The 19,356-nt window shown below is 37.9% G+C and overlaps 1 protein-coding gene across 1 annotated transcript in view; it reads left to right on the forward strand.

Moving 5' to 3' along the window:
* The window catches only part of adgb (androglobin), a 33,364-nt gene extending 19,501 nt beyond the window's left edge, over window positions 1-13,863 (forward strand). The window contains exons 21-35 of the mRNA XM_037981697.1: window positions 413-551; window positions 848-988; window positions 2,537-2,630; window positions 3,325-3,456; window positions 3,723-3,870; window positions 4,053-4,240; window positions 4,343-4,509; window positions 5,177-5,313; window positions 6,619-6,727; window positions 8,967-9,103; window positions 10,082-10,237; window positions 10,356-10,440; window positions 10,524-10,626; window positions 12,892-13,075; window positions 13,228-13,863. Of these exons, the coding sequence (XP_037837625.1) occupies window positions 413-551; window positions 848-988; window positions 2,537-2,630; window positions 3,325-3,456; window positions 3,723-3,870; window positions 4,053-4,240; window positions 4,343-4,509; window positions 5,177-5,313; window positions 6,619-6,727; window positions 8,967-9,103; window positions 10,082-10,237; window positions 10,356-10,440; window positions 10,524-10,626; window positions 12,892-13,075; window positions 13,228-13,407 (2,100 nt within the window). The 3' untranslated portion in view covers window positions 13,408-13,863. The remainder of the gene's footprint in view (window positions 1-412; window positions 552-847; window positions 989-2,536; window positions 2,631-3,324; window positions 3,457-3,722; window positions 3,871-4,052; window positions 4,241-4,342; window positions 4,510-5,176; window positions 5,314-6,618; window positions 6,728-8,966; window positions 9,104-10,081; window positions 10,238-10,355; window positions 10,441-10,523; window positions 10,627-12,891; window positions 13,076-13,227) is intronic.
* Window positions 13,864-19,356: the final 5,493 nt, after the last annotated feature.

Consider the following 19,356-nt stretch of genomic DNA (forward strand, 5'->3'; position numbering starts at 1 on the left):
TATTATGATATTATTAGCACATTTTATTTTTAAAAGAATGATGTTTTTTTTTTTTTTTTTTAAATGAGAAATATTTGCCCCTCTAAACAATTCTGTTAATAGATAAGTCATTATTTACGGAGACACAGGGGGAACCGTATCTGATGGGGGAACGGGGCTCGACGTAACAACAGCAACTGGAGGACATTACTGCCCCCTATATGTCGAGAGGACAAATAACACCTTTTCTGTATAAATTGCCAACCCGCAACAGTGGCGTGTATGTCGATCAAATTCACCCGCCACTTCAAATATTTACCCGCATTTGGTCGGTGGCGGGTGCTAATTTCCACCGCTGCATTAAACATTACCTTTACATGTGTATCCATGTTTTTCTTCGTATATGTATTTGTGTGTGTGTGTTGGGAACAAGGTGTTGAACTCAGCAGTTTACCACATGATCTGTGAGGCGCTGGACAGAGAGCTGACGGCAGAGGAGCGGTTTGCTGTTCAGGCTCTTACTTCTGACCCCTCACTCTCCACACCTAACGCTCAAGAATTTCCTCAAACCCGTAAGTCCTTTTTGTGTGGTTTCTATTTCAGTATGTTATCTGGGTATATATTTTTGTTTAGTATAAACTTAAAGCATGTAACAGGTAACTCATTTTCAAACAAGGTGTTCACGTTCCACGTTTTATTCAACAGTTTGTTGCAGATACACTGTATATAATATTAAAGAGGAAATTTAGCATATAGTTCTGAGTTGAATTAAAGCAAAGCTGATTAAGTTTTAAATTGTCTTTTTGTTGACATTTCACTGTTTCGCTTTAACAATCAGCACTTGGTTTTATTCTGTCTGTGGTTTTAGTAGAAATAGATACCGATTCAAAATCATCAGAAATCTGGAGCAACAGGCAGCCAACAGATGAGGAGGTCCATGCAGCCACCATTTTGCAGGCTTGGTTCAAAGGCCATTTGGTGCGAGAGGTCCTTAATGCTTCAAGACCTGGTAAACATACATAAGAACATATAGAGCGTGTTTTATTTTATGTAACTTTAATCTATTTTATGATATGAAACATAAAGGTACTCAGTTTCACTGAAAAATACTCTCAAATGTTTGTTTCGTCTGCACATTATTTAGTGTCTGAAGGCATTTAATATATGCAGAAAATGCTTTCAGCTTCTTGTCTGATCGGGATAATGGTATATATTGAGCTTTAGAGCACAAGTATTGATGAGACAACCACTTTAATGCACCATGAAAAATGAAGTGGGGTCACAGAGATGAGACAGATAAAGAAAAAACACGATTGCTCTTGTGCACACAACATTTCTGCATCTTCAATCAAACCTTTCATTAGGGGGGGAAATGGAAGGACAGATCACAGATAGTGAAGAGAAGAATTAACAATTGAAATTCAACATGGCGCTTAAGAGATCTTCTTATTGAGCAATTTTGCTTTAGAAAAATGTATATGAAGGTGCATCATGCTGCAGTTATTTCCGAGGAAACACTGTGTGAGACATTTCTATTTATTCCTGTCGCCTGAGGCTAGCTGTGGCAACTCCAGGTACAACACAAGATAGTGTCAAAACAAAACACCACTTGTATTGTTGAGATGTTGCCTCTTCTTAAACTTCAACATGGTGTGAGCCTTTCAAACATCCAATATATTTAACACCATTACAGAACCCATCTGCTTAAATACTGCTTGTGGGTATGTGCTGTTAGCATGAGGTAAACCTACCTATACACACACACTTATTCATGACTCTACAAAAATGATCTGTCATAGGTTTTAGGTTTCTTAGGTTCAAGTTATTTACAGTAATAGCAGCAAAACACAGTCTTTAGTTCTTAATTTAAAGAGTTAAATTTCACAGCACACGTTTGTCACATTATCTATCTCAAGTCGATGCTTAGCTTACATTTCTGTACATTTCTCTTTTTTCTGTTGGTCTTTTTTCACTCACTTTTTGTGTGTTTTCTGTCTGGGCTTTTTCTTTAATTGAAAAGAAGCCTAATCTGTCAGCATCTAGCTTTGACACTTTATTACATTCAATATGAAATGGTGACCATTTGAGAGAAAACTAACAAATGAGATGAGCCTTATTTTAAACAAAACAGGAGGATACTAAGGTGAAAACTTTCAGTGAATATACAACAGAAAAACCCCAAAAGACTGAAGCAAAACCAATTAAAACCTAGAACTATAAATACAGAGGGAGGTAATGAATGCAGATGCAGTAATGAAATATTTGGGTGAGTTATGCAAAGAGAAAGTAAGATCTAAAACTCAAAATACAACAATATAAAATTAAAAGAACAAAGAGCACAAGCAAAAGCAAAAGCAGCTCTCAGAAAAAGAAACTGTAACCCTTCACACAAAAAACAGTCAAAATTAAATAAAACGGCAGATTGTTTTTTGGATTGCCGACCCTGAACTTGCTCAATTACAATTATATTTTTATGTGTTTGACAGCCACCTGAATGGCCCTTCATTTTAAATATTTGCTATGTATCTCTCTTTGTGTGTGTGCTCATGTGATCCAGGAACAGAGGAGAACCTGAGAGCGTTTGAGATCCTTTCAGGCATGTGGCCAAAGATTGAAGCTGATGCAGAAAAACATGCTGCCTTCTTGCTACGGTAAACAAAGACCGTTGTTAAAATGTATGCTACTTTAATGTTGGATAAAAATACCGTCTTATACACCTGAGCTGTGTACCTCATTCTGCGGACATTTTGTAATGCAAAGGTTGTTATTTGAGAGAATATGAGAGCACTCTGACTGCGGTCTCGGGCCAATGCGATGTACATTGTATGACACGCACGTAGCCTCTCTGATGCACTGCATGCTCAGAGTCTGCTCCCTCTCCTGGTTGTGGCAGCCTGTTGGGGCCATGCAGGGAGCATTTTCCACTTTGTGCTCCATCTTTTCCCAGTGGTACCATCTGCTGTTTATACTCTCCCTGTTCCAATCAGCTAGTGGCGTCTGCCGAATGACCTGCTGCCTGGAGAAGTATGTTTGTGCACGAACACGGAAAGCTCAGTCGGTGTGTGCGTAGAGGGCAAGAAGAGGTGTTGGGTGTTTTAAACCCTTTGAGCATGCACTTGTCCAAGCTGACAGAAATGTCCCTTTCATGTTGAGAGGCAAAGTGCAATACCTTTCTTTCACTGAAGTCTTTTTATTCATGTATTTAACGTCAGTAACCTTAAAAATGTGTAGAGGGTTTTAGAAATTAGCATCAAAGAATAGATTGGATTTTGTTGTTTTTATTATATACAGGATTTAAAACTAAAGTTACAAAACATTCCCTTTCTGTCTCTGTTTTCTCCACAGGTACATCATTAAAAATTCTGGGATGAAAGACAAGCTTTGCCCTTGTTTACAGGATGAGTCGACCAAAATCACCTTTGCTGATTACTCTGCCTCTGTCCAAGACACATCCAGCTCCTGGGTTTTGATCTTTAGGTTAGAGAACATTATGTAGGTTTTAAAGTTAGTCTTTTAATGAAAGAAATGTCTTAATGTTTGTAAAATCTGGTTTAAATGTAATGTACTGTATATATCTGAAGGTCCCTTCTTACAAAATGCCATTTTGTTGCTTTTCTGCAGCTTTTCCAGCCTTCATTTGTGCTGGTATACTTTTTGAGTTAGAAATTTACTCTTTTAACCTAAAAATTTGACAACTGAAAGCTCATCTCTCTCTGTTTTCTTTGTTTTGATTGTTTGCGTAGAGAGGTGTTCCTTGTTCCTAAGGAGATGTTGCTGGTAGCCAAAGTTTCCTCCTCCTTCCCTAACTGTCTGCTGCATGTCATAAACAATGATACAGGAGAGGAGGTGAACCTCCTCAAACTGGCACCCTGCGTCTATCAACCCAATGAGGTCTGTAGATGTAAACTGTGGTGTACGTGTGTTTTGGAATTATTAGCAATGTTTTGTCAAGTTTGTGAACAGCTAATTTATTGTACTAAATAAATGTTTAATAATGTTCTTGTAGTTTTACCGGTTCGCCTTAGTCTTACGCGCAGCTAAAAATAGATGTTTTGTCTGTGTTTTTGTCACAGAGTGGTTATACTTTTGTAGCAGAGGCTTTCACTCATGAAATACCCTCCGGTGGTGCCAAGTGGAGGATGCGATTGATTGGCACAAATGAACAGCTACCAAAACTGTCCCGTGAAGCTCCTCTTAATGCATTCTCTGTGAAGGAACTCCAGGATTATTACATTCCAAATGTCAAAAAAATTATATGTCGGTGAGTGAATGATTGCAGAGTACACCATTCATTAAAAATCAAGTAAAAACACTGACGAGCTGAGACTAATGAGACCTATAATGATTTGAAACCTTTCGACAGTTACTGTGTTCAGGTGGCCGCAGACAACGTGGGAACAATTCAGTTTGAAACTTCCAACCCAGATGTTATAATACGCCTGTCTGTTCTGGACCAGGAGAAAGAAGTGGCTGCCAGTACTGGGAAGGGTTCTGTCATACTTCCTGTGTTCTGCTTCCTTGCTAACAAAGGTTACCAGCTGTTATGCACACCTTCTAAAGTAACTAATTAAACTGTACCCATTTCTGAGAATATATTATAATTTTCACAAGGTCCCAGGATAAACAATACATTAGTGTATATTCTGTCAGTAAAAAATTAAATGAAAGTGTGTTAAGGTTCATACAGCATTTAGCTATTTTACTGACTTTTAACATCTTGTTTTGTTTCACAAAACCTTTTTGCATGTCACACTGTTTGTCCATCTTGGTCAGAGTTATCCTAAATTCTGCTGCTGTGACATTGACACATCAATTTTTCATTACAATATGTACGATAGAAGTCTTTACAATTTAAATCATTTCAAAGTAATACACCATGAGCAGAAGCAGTAGTTCATAACTTTGTGTAAACAGCGTTTACACAACAAGTCTTTAGTCTCTTGGCTTTTGTGTCACCTATAGGACAATATATTTGTTGAATCAATATGTGCTGCACAAACTTAATTACAAAGTTTGTGTTTTAATATTTTCTGAAAAACTGAAATTTTGATGTGCAGCACACTGCACAAGAGTGCAAGTCATACATAAACTATAAGGGTAATATTGAAAACTGGAGGTACCACATCAAGAAATAAATTACTGAACAGTAGTGATAATTCCAAAATATGGACTGAAGTAAAGATGCTTTCTGTTACAGACCCCAGTTGCACCGAAGAGGAGAACCAGATTGAATCTTCCATCAAGGATGCACCCCTGCAAAGCAATGTGGCAGAAAATACAGTTGTAAAATCAGACTCCTCATCTGACCAGAACCAGACTCCCACAACAACTATGGTATCACTGATAACACTTAACTGGTTTCACTTCCATGCACATCTCACTTTCCCTTTCTGTCTTTCTCACCCACTTGGTTGCTGTCTGTCCTTATCATTTCTTTTTTTTCCCCCCTGCCAGATAAAGCCTTGATTGTAAGCACACACACAAGTGCATAAATTTGCATTCACCCACACACATTCACACTGGAAAAAAAAAATGTGAGAAAAAGAAGAGCAGCAAAATCTTGAGGGATGTTTTTGTTGTTACTCTCTGACTTGTCAGTGGTTGTTATGGGCAGTAAAATGTGCAAAAATTATTGCCTAAAGACACTGATTTACCAGATGTGTTGTCACAGTTCAACAACAGGTATTCTGTATATTCATAGGTTTACATCTGTTTTAATAAAGTACAAATCATTTAATTATTTTAATATTTTCTCATCAAATGCCTTTAAATAAGTGAAAATTCTTATGACAGTAAAGGATGCCTGTGTTGGTTACAATTAACATGTTTCAAATACGTGGCGACAACAGTTTCTACTTAGCAAGGGATTAAACAAAAGAAAAACATCATTAGTAGTATTAAAACGGATCATTTCAGATTCAATACATGGCTAACCATTGTAAAAAAAATATATTATTGATGAAAAATTTGAATCAGTCCAGGCTTAGAGCACAGGGTCACTGATGCGGGCACGGTTTTTTGACTCAGAAGCAGACAAGATGTAGCAATGCTCATTCGAGGAGGATTAAATGCATACACTATCTAAGTGGTGTTAGATGTAAACACATGTAAGTACAGAAAAAAAGTGTTTTATTGCATTGGTTAAGTTATTCAAAGGTATTTCAGGAATTCCTGGCACAGTTAGCTAAATCCATTCACTGGGCTCAGTTCAAGTATTAAAACTGTCATCTGACCAGATAAAGCTACGTCTGAATAACAGTCCTTTTTTTGTTGCAACTTGTGCGTCTCCCTCTGCGAGCTTAGGTCTCACTTTGAGTTTATTTAGTAAATTCTTTGTAATTCTGTGTAAAGTCTTTTCTGCTCGATGTCATACATGTGGGAGGTTTCACCCATGATGTAATCTTGACTAAGAAGCCCTTTGCCTCTTGTTTTCGTTTGTGCTTCAGTCAATAAGGGCAAAGAAGAGAGCAAACACGAAATGTTTTAATAAGACTGCTGTATCTTTCTGACTCATCCATATCGTTTACAGCTGTATGTTCAAACAAGTTAAGCATCTAATTTCAGCTTCATGTTTATGGGGTTGTAGGTTGCATGCAGTGTTTATTATGTGATGGGAATTTACTTATTTGTGTTTTACAGGATCATAAGTACGTGGTGCAGACAGAAGTGCTGTATAAGAGCTGGAATTTGGATGAATCTCAGTTGGCTTTTGTCCATATGCTCAAAGACGTGAAGAATGAAATGAGAGGTGAATCCTGTACACAAGACAGTCACATCGTGCCACATCAAGCTGTCAGACATTTTTAGTGACTGACGGGAGTGCCAGGAAAGCAAGTCACTGCCACAGGAATATCATGATCTGAATGTGTTAGTATGAATTATGAATAATTAGATTGCCTCAAATACATATATGCCTGCAGTGAGCCATGAGCATTTTCACTTTTACTTTTGCATTTAAAAATAGTCAGCATTGGAGCCTTGAGTTATGTTATAATTTTGCGATTATGCTAGTTCCTGTGCACCTTTTCATTTATTTCTCTTTTTTGTATCTAAAGTGAAATATGTCTAATACTCAGGAAGAAGTGTCAGAGGCCAAGGCAAATGGAGTTCATCATGTGTTTCTGATAGCCAGAGGCCTGTAATCGCCAGCCTAATAAAAGCCAAATGAATACAGCTGCTTTTACAGATCAGAGTGGAATTTCTTTTTGCCACTAGTCACTGGCTGTAGCAGTAATCCCGTCCTCAGTCCCCATCTATGCATTTCCACTTTAATCATGCTGCACAAATTAGATCAATTGAAAAATCACAGCTTTATTTTTTTTTGAAATCCTCTTAACTATTTGAAGGGGATGAATGAATCACTGCAAGGGTGCATGATGTTTTGATGGAAGAGAGCCACTGCATGGGGACAGTTTGCATGATTGCCTGAAGAGAGGGGCCGGTCTGCTGTCATTGAATTCTCACACTCTTTTGTTCCTCTGGACAATTGTGCCAGGATTTATACATTCAGTTTGGATGCCATGAAAACTACTGATGATGTGCATTAGGGTCACGAGCAAGATGAACACTGAGGGTTTGTTGCTGCCCTAGAAATGCCGTCCATCTTCCCTTTGTAATGTGATATCTCCTCTTGGATGCGGGTGACCAAGTTGAGATTTTTGCCAGCATATTTTTGTTTGGTAATGTTTCTATGTAAGGGTCAGTCCTCACACACCACCTCCTTTTTATTCTCCCAATAGTTTGGTGAAAATGGGTCAATAGGATGTCAAATGAAGTTGGCTCTTGCCCCCCCTGGTGCCCAGGGAAATATCCCAGCAGAAGAGTGAATTAATTTCACCCAGTTTAATTCTGTCTCAGTGGTGGGACTGTGGCCTTGATCATGCTCCCTGCATGCTACACAGATACACATGCAGTACATACAAGGCCAAGCTTTGAAATCTATTTTACAAGCTGTTTAACAAACTGTGAACAAAATACTCTGCTGCACATACGTTTTAATGAAAGCACATCCCAGTATCATCTGCAGCTGTTTCTACAACTTGTGTCAGCAATATTAATGTCCTTGATCACAACTTTGACATTTTTACTTTCTATAAGGGCAAACTTTAGCTTAAAAACTCATACGAAAAAAAATTCAAAAAACACCTTTTTTATATATTTTATTTATGTTTGGAAATCTTTCCAGCCCATCTCTCAACTTTAAATTACAAAAGCACAGATTGATGTTTAGATACAACTGGAACACATTTCTATGTGACATCTTTTCAAACTAAGTACAAAAAGTATCTACCGAAGCGCTTCAACAGAATAGCAGGGAGTCAGTTAAATGGAGGATTATCTCGCCCTGATGTTGAAGTAAGACTCATTTCATCTGGGCTTGGGAGTGTTGGTAATTTTAGCTTTAAAGTGCAACAGTGCCATCTAGCACACAAGGGAGTGAACAACACTTCAATTGTCTGATCTCAACCTCCTGAGAGCTTTAGTTGTATGAAGTAGATAGTAAAAGCTGTTTTATTTGTTTTCAAAAATGAGCATGGTGTGTATTAAAAATGAAATGTTTTAGACTTTCTCAAAACAATAAAATATATCAAAATTGTTGTTTTTTCCCATTTTGGGGAAAACACAAATTATTATGATAGTAAAGGTTGATATTTACAAATACATGATTATTTTTGGAACAATATATTGTATGTATGAAATGTAGAGCCACTAAGGCATCTTGGCATTTAAAAAAAAAAGACTTTGCTCATTTTACCAAAGAAATAAAATTGTTCATGTATGTATTACACATATTGTATCTGTTACAAGAATATGTTGAACTAGATACTGCTTCCTATTGTGTATTTTTTGTAATTGAGTTGTAGAAACAATATTTGATGTTTTTGTCCTGCATGAACTTGTCATCAATTTGCCAGTTTTTTTATATTCAGAAAGTTGCTTGGATGACCATCCAAAAATGTCTTCTCACTGTCTGCCTCAAAATGTAGTGTCTACATCTACAACTAACACATTAAGCCGGGATGGAAACAAGTCTGACACACACAAAACCAACAGAAAAGGAGAAGGTGACAAGGAGAAGGGAAAGACTTCTGCCACCTCCAAATCTGCCCCCAAGCAGGAAATGGTAAGGAATTATACGGACAATAACACAGACAACAGTAAACCAGTACAATACTGTTATGTATGTAAGACATATATATATATATATATATATATATATATCTTAATGATGCCTAGATAAGTTTTAGAAGCCTGTTTTGCATTAGACTCGCTTAGGTAATTGCACAATAAAATATCATAAATGCCGTCTATGAGATTTTAGCAAGGCCAAATGGAACTGGAAGTACAGTATGTTCTCATCTAAAAGCTGTTCAATGGTTATGCCATCTAAAATGTTGTTCATTTACAGCAGTACTCTTGGTTGAGACTAGATAGTGGCACTTTTCATGCAAGCCTTTATAAAAATGTATATATAAAAGAAAACTGTAGTCACTGAGAGTTCAGTGTGGACCTCTACCATGTATTCAGATCTCATTTATAATATGTCTAGTTTTATTCAACATGTCTCCATTTATACATTTACCTGACTCTGCTTTTAGCTGAATTTGATGTGGTGATAAAGAAACAAATCTGGCAGGCTGACCTAAATATGAGATTTTATGAAAAACACTTCCATCCCCATACGCTATAATTTTGTAATTTTCTGAACAATGGCACTGGTTTAATAAACAGAGCCGTTGCTACTTGATTGATCTGATCCGTGTTGAGTGCCTTTTATAACAGCCGCGCTACACATCTACACTGTGACATTTGAAAAAAAAAAGCTTTTTAAAAATACTGGTTACCGTCAATTATCATATAAGCTGTTTTTATGGTGGCAGAATGGAGACAAAAAAAGCCAGCTCTTCAACAAAAATATTTAAAATGGTTTAGCATTTAAAACACAACATTAGAACAGGATGCTTATTCTTTAGTAACCAGCTGATTGTGCACCAGACTCAGATGCTCATTAGTTGTGGAACAATGACCTTCCGCTCAGATATTTGTCTGCGTGAGCGTGACCTTTATTTTGTGTGTGTTTGTGCTGCATGCCTTTGTGCAGAGCATAGACCCGACCAAGCCCAACTGGACGCTGCGTATCGTCACTGAGAAGAGCAAACCAGAGAGCATCGAGGTGAAGAGAGACACAGAGAGAATAGACCAGATAAAAAGCATTAAAAAGGCCTGGGAAATGGTTCAGCCAGGACGCGCTGTCAAGGTATCCCTGATAAAATAAAAAGAACAATCAATATATTTTCTATTTCCACAGCAAACTGGAAAAAGATTTATATTCAAATATACAGCACACTGCAGATGTTGTTTTGCTCTTCTTTTAGGCTTCACAATCCCGTCTTCAGTTTATTAACCAAGTTAAACATAAAGAAAATGATGGAGCTGCTTCAGATGAAACCACAGACCTTGGTATTATTATACAAATACACACAAACATGGATTTGGGCTTCTTTGTCTTTTCTAAACTGTCACATTCATTGTTTCTGTCACAGCTCCATCCAGATCTGATCCAGATATCCCTCTCAGTCCATCCATAGGAAAACTAAGTGGTAGCTCCTGTTCCTCTCCTCACACAGACTACATTCACTTCATCAGGTTTGCCACTGGCTTTAAAACAAGCCTATCCATTAATTTTTTCCCCCTCCATGAAAGGTAGATTTAAGCTGTAGTTGTGCACATGGTTTGATAGCATTAGACCTTTTTAAGTTTGTTTGCATTTGTCTATGTTTTACGTCTGTTCAGATTGCGTGATGCCATGTTAGTGGCCATGATTTCATCTTCTTTCTAAGCAGCAGAGTGGATTAGAAAGTATTTACAGGACTTTGTTAGTAATTTACTTATGACCTTTGCTCTCATCATTGTACTGAATAGGAGTGCTGCTCTTTGTCCCTTTTATGATTTTTTTTCTAATGTGAAAGGGCAGAGGAAGTGCTCTAGAGGACAGGGATAATATAAACTTTAGAATGATACTGTATGTATTAAAACAAGATAAGGCTATTAAGGTTACAGTAGCAAGTTGTCCCTATTGTGCTAGAATATTTATATTTACAAAGCTAGCAAGACAAACTTGCCTTCATCTTAGTTTTGAAATAACTTTGATATCAATGCACAGAGAGGGTCAAACATTCTTCTGGGCTTTCTGTGCCAGCATTTAATTTTGTCAGATTTTTTAAGGGAACGGTCTTCCTCCATAATTCCATCTGACTCCTCCTTTAGTCCCCCTGATGCCAGCTCACATTCCCTCCCTCCATCTCTCCTCCTGTCCATCCTTTTCCAGGAGAAATGAGGTGATATTTGGGTCTGGTAATTAGAGAGCTATTTCAAGGCCCCATTGAGCTGGTTGCTCCAATGAGATGTGGCCCCTTCCCATCACCTCTTCATCCTCTCCTACTGTGTGACTGCGTGTGAGCTCTCACATGTGTGTTTATGGCCAGCTCCTAATGATTGTTGACACTGTGGCCTGCAATTTGAACGCAGAGATCCTGAGGAGTAGTCTATTAGGGACACAGGATTAGTCTGCATTGTACTTCTATTTCTCAAAGGCACACCTTTCTACAACACATAGATGCACAACTGTGCCCCCCCCACCTCCACACACACACACACACACACACACACGCCTGTCTTCACAGCTTTTGTCCACACTGTTACATGCAGTGACAGAGGTTGAACGAGGGCACTGCTCATTAACCGAATGAACTCCATCATCACCTTCACTGGCCTTACTCTTCATTAATGTCAGCTTATAGGAAACAAGTAATGACATTTAGCATTCACTCTGTCAGATTTCCAGCATGTGCACAAGGTGCTCCCAGACCTTTTTTTATATGAAAAGACTCTGTGTAGTCAGGGCTCCTCACCTTTCTTTTCATTCAGTGAATGGGGGGATCTATAAATTTAATCATGTAGCCACACCACACCTCCACCTGCAAACAGAAGACACCATCCTTCCCTTTTATTTGCTGCACTATGTAACTGTTTGTAATATTGGGGTACTTTAGCTCCACATGTTTGAACCACAGTGAGATTGAAGGATGGGGTCTAAATTATTCAGGGTTACATGCGAGCGGTAGTATCTGAACGTGTTCCCTTTTGTTCTCAACAATATTAGAAATGCATCACTTCTAAAGGCAAAGCTACAGTCTGTGACTGCTCTTGGTTCCCAAGCCTCCAGCTAAACTTCATGCTTCCATGTCATCAGTTCCTCTCAGTGCAGACAAATGACCTGCACAGACCCACCCTCAGTAGGGACCGGATCACCCAGTATGTTTACAATGTCTATGTCAGTTTTATAGCATATTAAGAAAAATGAAGTTAACCAATGTGCTTTACAGTTTAGTCAAAGAAAATGTTCAAATACAGCAGTAAAATAATAAAACATAAGAGATATTAAAAGAACAAATAATATCTAAAATAAAATATAGAAACACATATATCCACAGTCATAGCACTGATAGCCGCTCTTTATGTCCTGTGACAGATAAAAACAGATCTTATTGGCATATTATTAGGATTAACATTTTATTTCATCAGATGAGAACTTATAGGCAGGACAGAGGAGTGATAAAATGTAATAGTCTCATTCAAAATCAAATAGACTTCTCAAAGCATGACTTTGAATACAAGGTAAGGCCTGAGACCACATATTCCAACCTTTATCTTTGATATGGCAACAAAAGACAAAAGAGCCTGTTTAAAACCAAACTCTCATACTCAATCAAATCTATCCATCAGTGCAATACTAGATCTGATAAGTGTTTTACGTGCGCACTGAAATAAAAACAATCCTTTACTGCTTACTTGTATTTTGGGATGCATCATATTTACTTACTTTGTATACATTTTTGTACATACATGCAGACGCCAAAAGGATTTTCCAGAGCTAATGGACGCGCAGAGAGAGGAGGTCCAGCAGAGGGAGCGCTTTGAAAAGATCCAGACCTTCCGGTTGGCCCGTAAAAGTGTGCTGGACCACCACGAAAAGCAGATGTCTGCACAACAGGGGTTGATGTGGCATCAGCTGGAGATGTATGAGAGCATGCTGGTCAGTGAGACAGATACATGTTTTGTCTGAAACTGTCTGTAGAAGAGAACCACAACGAGCCGTTTTGACTATCACAGTGAATTAGTCAGCTGCCTCTTCCACGGCTTAGACATCATCCTCCCTCACGTCTTTCTATTTGTCTTGTCTCGTAGGCCAAGTGTGAGAAATTATTTGATGCTTGCAAAGCATTTAGTAGCCATCAGATGGCATCCATGAAAAAGGAGCAAGAGGACAAAGCAGCGCTGGAGGAGGTCCAGCCAAAAACAACTCCCACCTCTGCTGGCTCTCAGCAGCCCAGCAAACATGCCAAGAGTGCTGGAAAGAAGAAATGATGTTCATTGGCACCAACAGACCGTTCACCTCAACTAGTTTGCTTTAACACTGAAGAATCCTAAATTAATTGCAGCATCATTGCTTGGACTTCATTACAGAGCACCAGAACAAATGTTTGATTGCATAATTCAGAGCTGTTTGTGCTTCTGTCTCTTTCATGTTGACTCTTCACGACATTAAACTTTACTCTGAACAAATGCTGTTTATTGATGTTTGCAATAAACTTGTTAATCGGAGATGTTTGTAGGATTACAAAAGTATATTTACACTGTAATCTAAGCATATTTATTTTTTTCTCATGGTAAATCAACTTTGAGTCTCATTTTTGTAGCTTTTATGTTTCTGTTATATTAAATGTCCCTAATGAAAAACATGTCGTAGTTTCACATGTCATTGTACTTACATGTATGGACATGCATTAAAAATGGACTTTTAGTGATAAAGGACGTATTTTGTCCCTATTAAATTAAAGTCATTCAAATATTCCAGCCTTTACAGTTTAACACAGATAGTTAAAATATTTTTCATAGATTTTTTTATATGCCTGAAGTAAATTTGTAGACATAGTCTTATTTAAATAAATTTCCTCTTGTCATTATTTTTTTATCATTTTACAGAGAAGAGGATTGCTACTATCATTTGAAAGCCCTTCCTCTCCTGTTGCACTGAGAAACTAGAATGCCCTGTTTGCTTGATTACATTCTGCAAATGTTTTGTTTTGTTGAAGGTCACTGTATTGACTGCATGACTTAAGTCGTGGTGGATGCAGCCAACCTCCCAGAAGCTGAGTGCTGCTGATTGATTGGTCAACGGATAAACACTGTAGTCCTGCTGAAGCCCGCCACAGTCACATTCTGTAAGATGAATCGAGCCACGAGAAAGATGCAACACTGGTAGGTAGCTGATAATACTTGTCAAATAAATGATAAATAGGCTGCATTTATTTAGTGTTTTTTTCCATTCCAATGCACTATTAAGAACCACTTTTACACTACAAAAACAAACTACACACTAACCTTTAGATCTAGACCAGGCACTCAATATATGACCTGGGAAAGCTGAGACAAACTTTCTGCAACACAGTTCCTAAGAATGAACTGATCACTTTTCAGAATGGAATTTTTTTTTAGGCTTCTGATTTACATTTTGTATTACGTCAAATGAAACCGATATGATAAAGTGCCCTTTATCTTAAAGTGCATTTAGCTCTCTACACAGAGCTGAGAAATGAGAAAGCAAATTGGAAATGAAAGGGAGGATGGTGCCATCTAGTGGCTGAAGCCTTTAATAAATTTTCATTACAGCATCTGCACTTAATCGTTTCAAGGTTGCTCATAATAAAATAATCAGTGATTTATGTTGTTGTATTAAGGAAGCTGTCATTATGCTGTGCGTGTATTTGCATGTTGGAGTGTGTGGATATATGTATGAGGAAGAATTAGCTGGACTTTCTTTGCCAAGCCTCCTGTAGCATTCTGCTCCAGAGCTTTTTGGACAGCGCTTCTGACAACTCCAAAATTGGAATTCTTTGCAAGGAAGGGTTTCTTATTATGAGCCTGAATCAGGTGGATGAATTAAAGCTTACTGGGAAGAATGCTGTGACACAAACACTTCCACAGTCTTTAGAGTAGCTCAAATCTACATACACACATATGAGCCCAGTCAAAGCTCCAGACTGCAGCCTTAGGTTGAGCACAGCGTTGGCATGTGTGCATATCTCTGCTATAAAGTGCTAAGGTGTTTTATGTATCTGTTCAGCGTGTCAGGCCTCATATAGCCAACCACTGTTTTACCCTTTTAACTGCCTGAGCAAATCCCAAAAGCTTTGTTCCCGGCACAGGACATTCCTCCCTGTGCCTGCACCAGTTGCCACCTCTGCCTTTCTAAAACATTAGCTGTTATGCGACATTTCCATCGCACCTAAATTCAGCCCTCTCCTCCTTCAGCGCATGTGTTTTATAATGGTCTGATGTGAGTTTTTGTGTGTCGCACTGCTTAACTGCTGCAGGGAGAGAGAGACATCTCTTGACTCCTTAACTGGTAGTGACGTGTGTGTATTAACCAACAGGCTGCGTGTTAATTGGCAGCTGTTGGTTTGATGCAAATGTGTTGTGAACGTCAGAAAGACTCTTGTGTAACCTTGAAAACAAGAGGACAGTCAGCCGTTGTGTGCGAGCATGTGTGTGTGTGTGCATGCGTGTGCAAGTAATGAAAAAAATATTTGATTCGTAAATGGACCCACAGTACAGAGGGATGATGAAATTAACTGAAACTAGATACACATTCCTGGAGTAGAGTGGAGACTCTCCATTTTGGAGGCAGTAATTCAAAGATGCTTTAATCGGTTTTTCTGCTGTTACTTTTCTGAATGATAAAAGAGCACTCTAACTTGTAGGAATGTTTTTCTTTTCTCATTTAAGAAAAGTGATGCATTTATCAAATGCTGTTTCTATGCAGTTTGAGGTATATTTAGAACAATAAAAGATTTTTACCTGAGCCTTACTAAATATCATCCAAGCTGATGATTATTGATGCCGCTGAAAGGCAGAGGTGGGTCAATGTTTTTGCCTCTGTGTGGGTTTTTTTATCTGTCGTGTTTACGAAATATACCATCAATCAGAGGACAAATTTTAATGAAATTCTCAAAAAGTAAACACTGGACATACATCTACAAACTTTTGAAGTCAATTTAAAATGGCTGCCACAGCTAATTCATTTTAGCAACCACATACATAGCAATAACTCAATCAGTTTTATAGATACTGAGCTAAAATTGGGGGGGTAGTAGCAAATAGTCATCTACAACATATTCTCTGAGCGCTAACAGGGATTTTACAATACTATTTGAGATGGCATATAACATTTTTTCAGCTCCATCATTTCCCAACATGAGACAGTTTTAGTTTAAAACTCTGTCAAACTCGAAAGGCATCGGGTGACGTGCATTTTTGCGATGAATGCTAAACATTTAATTTCCATCTGTTTTCTCACATCGTCTCAGCTGGATAATTGATATTTTTTTCTTAATCTAGTGCAGCAGTTTAGGTTAAATTGCCTTCGATGTAAAAATAATTCCCACACCACATTTCTTTGTCCTTCGTAGGAAAGTGTCGAGATATTTTTCATTCAGTCTACAAACCTTTAATATGTGCAAAAAATATGCAGCGCCCTTCAAGCCTTCAAGTGCTCAGCTGGTTGTGTTTGCCTTCATCTTTTTCCTCCCCGCACATGTATTGCTCCATTCAAACACACTCGGCCCTGCACTTGCAGCTAAGATAAGGTGGACACACTGTTCTTTTTGCGCGCATTGATGCTGCAGCATTGTCCTTTTGTTGTCGCCCTCTTCTTCTGGGACTGAATGTCTCCAGAGGTCCATCCTCGGAGCTAACCGTGCTGATAAAAGACGGAGCAGTGCAGCTTAGAAAGAACGAAGCCGCTGTTGTCATGGCTAAAACTCGGCTCAGATGACACGGAGCAAAAAGGCCAAGCTTTCATGTTTTCAGAAAGATAACACTGAAGGGGTAAAGGTGAGGGCTCAGAGAGTAATGCCAAAGCTTTACTGCAGTAATCGAAGCTCCCCTGTAACTTTCTCTCACACACAAAATGTGCTTTTATGACTTCAGGGGATATTTTATTGACTTAGTCATTTCATTTTAACCACAACAACCTCTTAGACACATCCAACCTTTAAAGCTCATCCTTATCCTAAAGTTTGTCTTTACCTTCAAGTTTTAAAACTAGATTTGCTTTTTGTCCCAAAAAGGAGGATGGATTTACATAATTTGATTGAGGTTTTTAAAACACAAGTAATACCTTTTTACATGCACACTTACAAAAGACAAATCCATGATTACTTGTTAGTTTTTATAAGTTTTTCATCACCAGTTTACCACCTTAAACATTAGAAGTGAACTGTTACCTTTCTTTTTTTGTAGCATAGTTTAAAAAATCATATTTCGTTCTTTAAAAATATCAAATTTATAGTGCTTAGCACTTTGATTGCCACAAAGCTGTTTTATTTTGGATTTGAAAAGCACATTAAAATACCGCTTGCATGTAACCCTGCATACAATTATCAAGAATCATCCAGGCTGGACAGCATCACATTCTTTCAGAAATACTGACCTGCATGCAATCTTTTTTTTTTTTCTTGTTTTGTTGCCCAACTCCTTTAGATCTCATCTTGTTTAGCTCAGATATCAAGGTATGAAAATCAAATAATTAATCTGAAAAGTTCTTCCAATCTTTAGATTTGTAGATGCTGAAATAAAGAATTGGAAACAAGGTCATTATAATGGGAGTAAAACAGTGACTCTCATCAGATTTAAGAGACAATAGACCTGGAGAGGAAAGAACGCGTTCCTTTGTAACTCAACACTGATAGCTTTCTTTCCTCATTATTTCCCTGTGGTTCAACCTTATCAAAGTCTGCAACCTCCAACTACCAGTTAATAGAAATCTAAAAGAAGGCCTTTTCTATTTGAAGGTCAGACAGAGTCAATATTTAAGCAAGGCTGAGAAGCACATGTTGCTGCAGATTTATAAACTGTGGTTGAGCTCTGTGTACACTGAAAGATTCGGCCGCACAGCGAGGCAAAGGCTGACATTTACACCGGAGGGGATCAAGGGATTGTATGTATGAGCGGGCACTTTGGTGTATGAGGTGTGGCAGCCAGCTGATGACACTAATGCTCTAATTCCATTTTAATGAAGAAAATATTTTGAATCTTTAACCCGTTCGCTGAAGTCCATTTCTGTACAAACCAATGCACAAAGCAACAAAACTGTGCTGGATCAACATTTACAGCCAGCTTGTCACAATGACTTATTGGACATTTGCCTGCCCTTATTCTCTTTTATTGAAGACTTGTGTGAGAATGTTTTTACAACACTCTTCAATAATAACATTTTTGTTGCTCGATTTTAGCAGCCTCCTGCGTACTCATAGTGACAGAAATGACATGAAAAGCTTTTATACTTGGTTGTAAACACGAACATAACTCCAGTGTCAATCATTTTGAATCAGGTCATGTAAATGCTATTTTATATACCAATACATGGCTGTCAATTATACATTACACAGTTATTTATAAATCCATAATTATTTGTGAACAGAAGTAGCATCAGCTAGCTGTAGCCCTCCCGGTGCAGCCAAGAGCCCATCCAGCAGACCATATGGTCATAATTCCTTTGCCAAAATAACCTTACAATGTTAAGTATATGGTGAATTGACATTTTTAGGATTTGAGTTGTTTTAGGTTAACAGCAACCCACATTAGTCTTAGCCCCAGTCAGACTAATGTGGCCGTCAGAATTTAACTCAGTTTCTATTCATTTGGACTTGTTGCCTTGAGATTACGTTTCTTGTCTCTGTATTAACTGAACTGAATTTCTTCAAACAAATGTCCTTCAAAAAGCTATCTACAGCAGGTAAGATTTTAATTGTTCACAATTTTCCCTCACAGAACCCTACTACAAAAAATAATCTGAGCTATCCCTTTAAATTCAGTGATCATAAAAGTTTGTAAACTGAGATTTCTTTGGACTCAGCTTTATTTTGTAAATGCTACAAATGGCGGATTTGTTGGGACTTGTTTTGCTGTTGTGCAAAAAGTTTCTCATAAAAATAATTAAATAAACATATTTTTTTTTAAAAATAGTGATCCCTCCAGATGCGTTTGTTTATTAAAAAGTAAATTAGTTGAGGGACACTTCTCTTTAGTACAACTCTAATTATACCGCAACTGACAAGTGTATGAAACATAATCTATAGATTGCTGCATGGGGGGATGCGCACAATTTCCTTAAATAGCATCACAGTGACTGCTTGGATCTCTGTTTAATTGCCTTGTGTTGGAGATGATTGCATTAATTCAGCAATGCAGCCTCAGTTTACACAACAGAGCTAGGAGGTGTCAGGTTGCCAATAAAGCAGGAGTCTAAGTTTC

This window comes from Kryptolebias marmoratus, linkage group LG19, assembly GCF_001649575.2.
Source record: "Kryptolebias marmoratus isolate JLee-2015 linkage group LG19, ASM164957v2, whole genome shotgun sequence".
In the NCBI taxonomy this organism is placed as follows: Eukaryota; Metazoa; Chordata; class Actinopteri; order Cyprinodontiformes; family Rivulidae; genus Kryptolebias; species Kryptolebias marmoratus.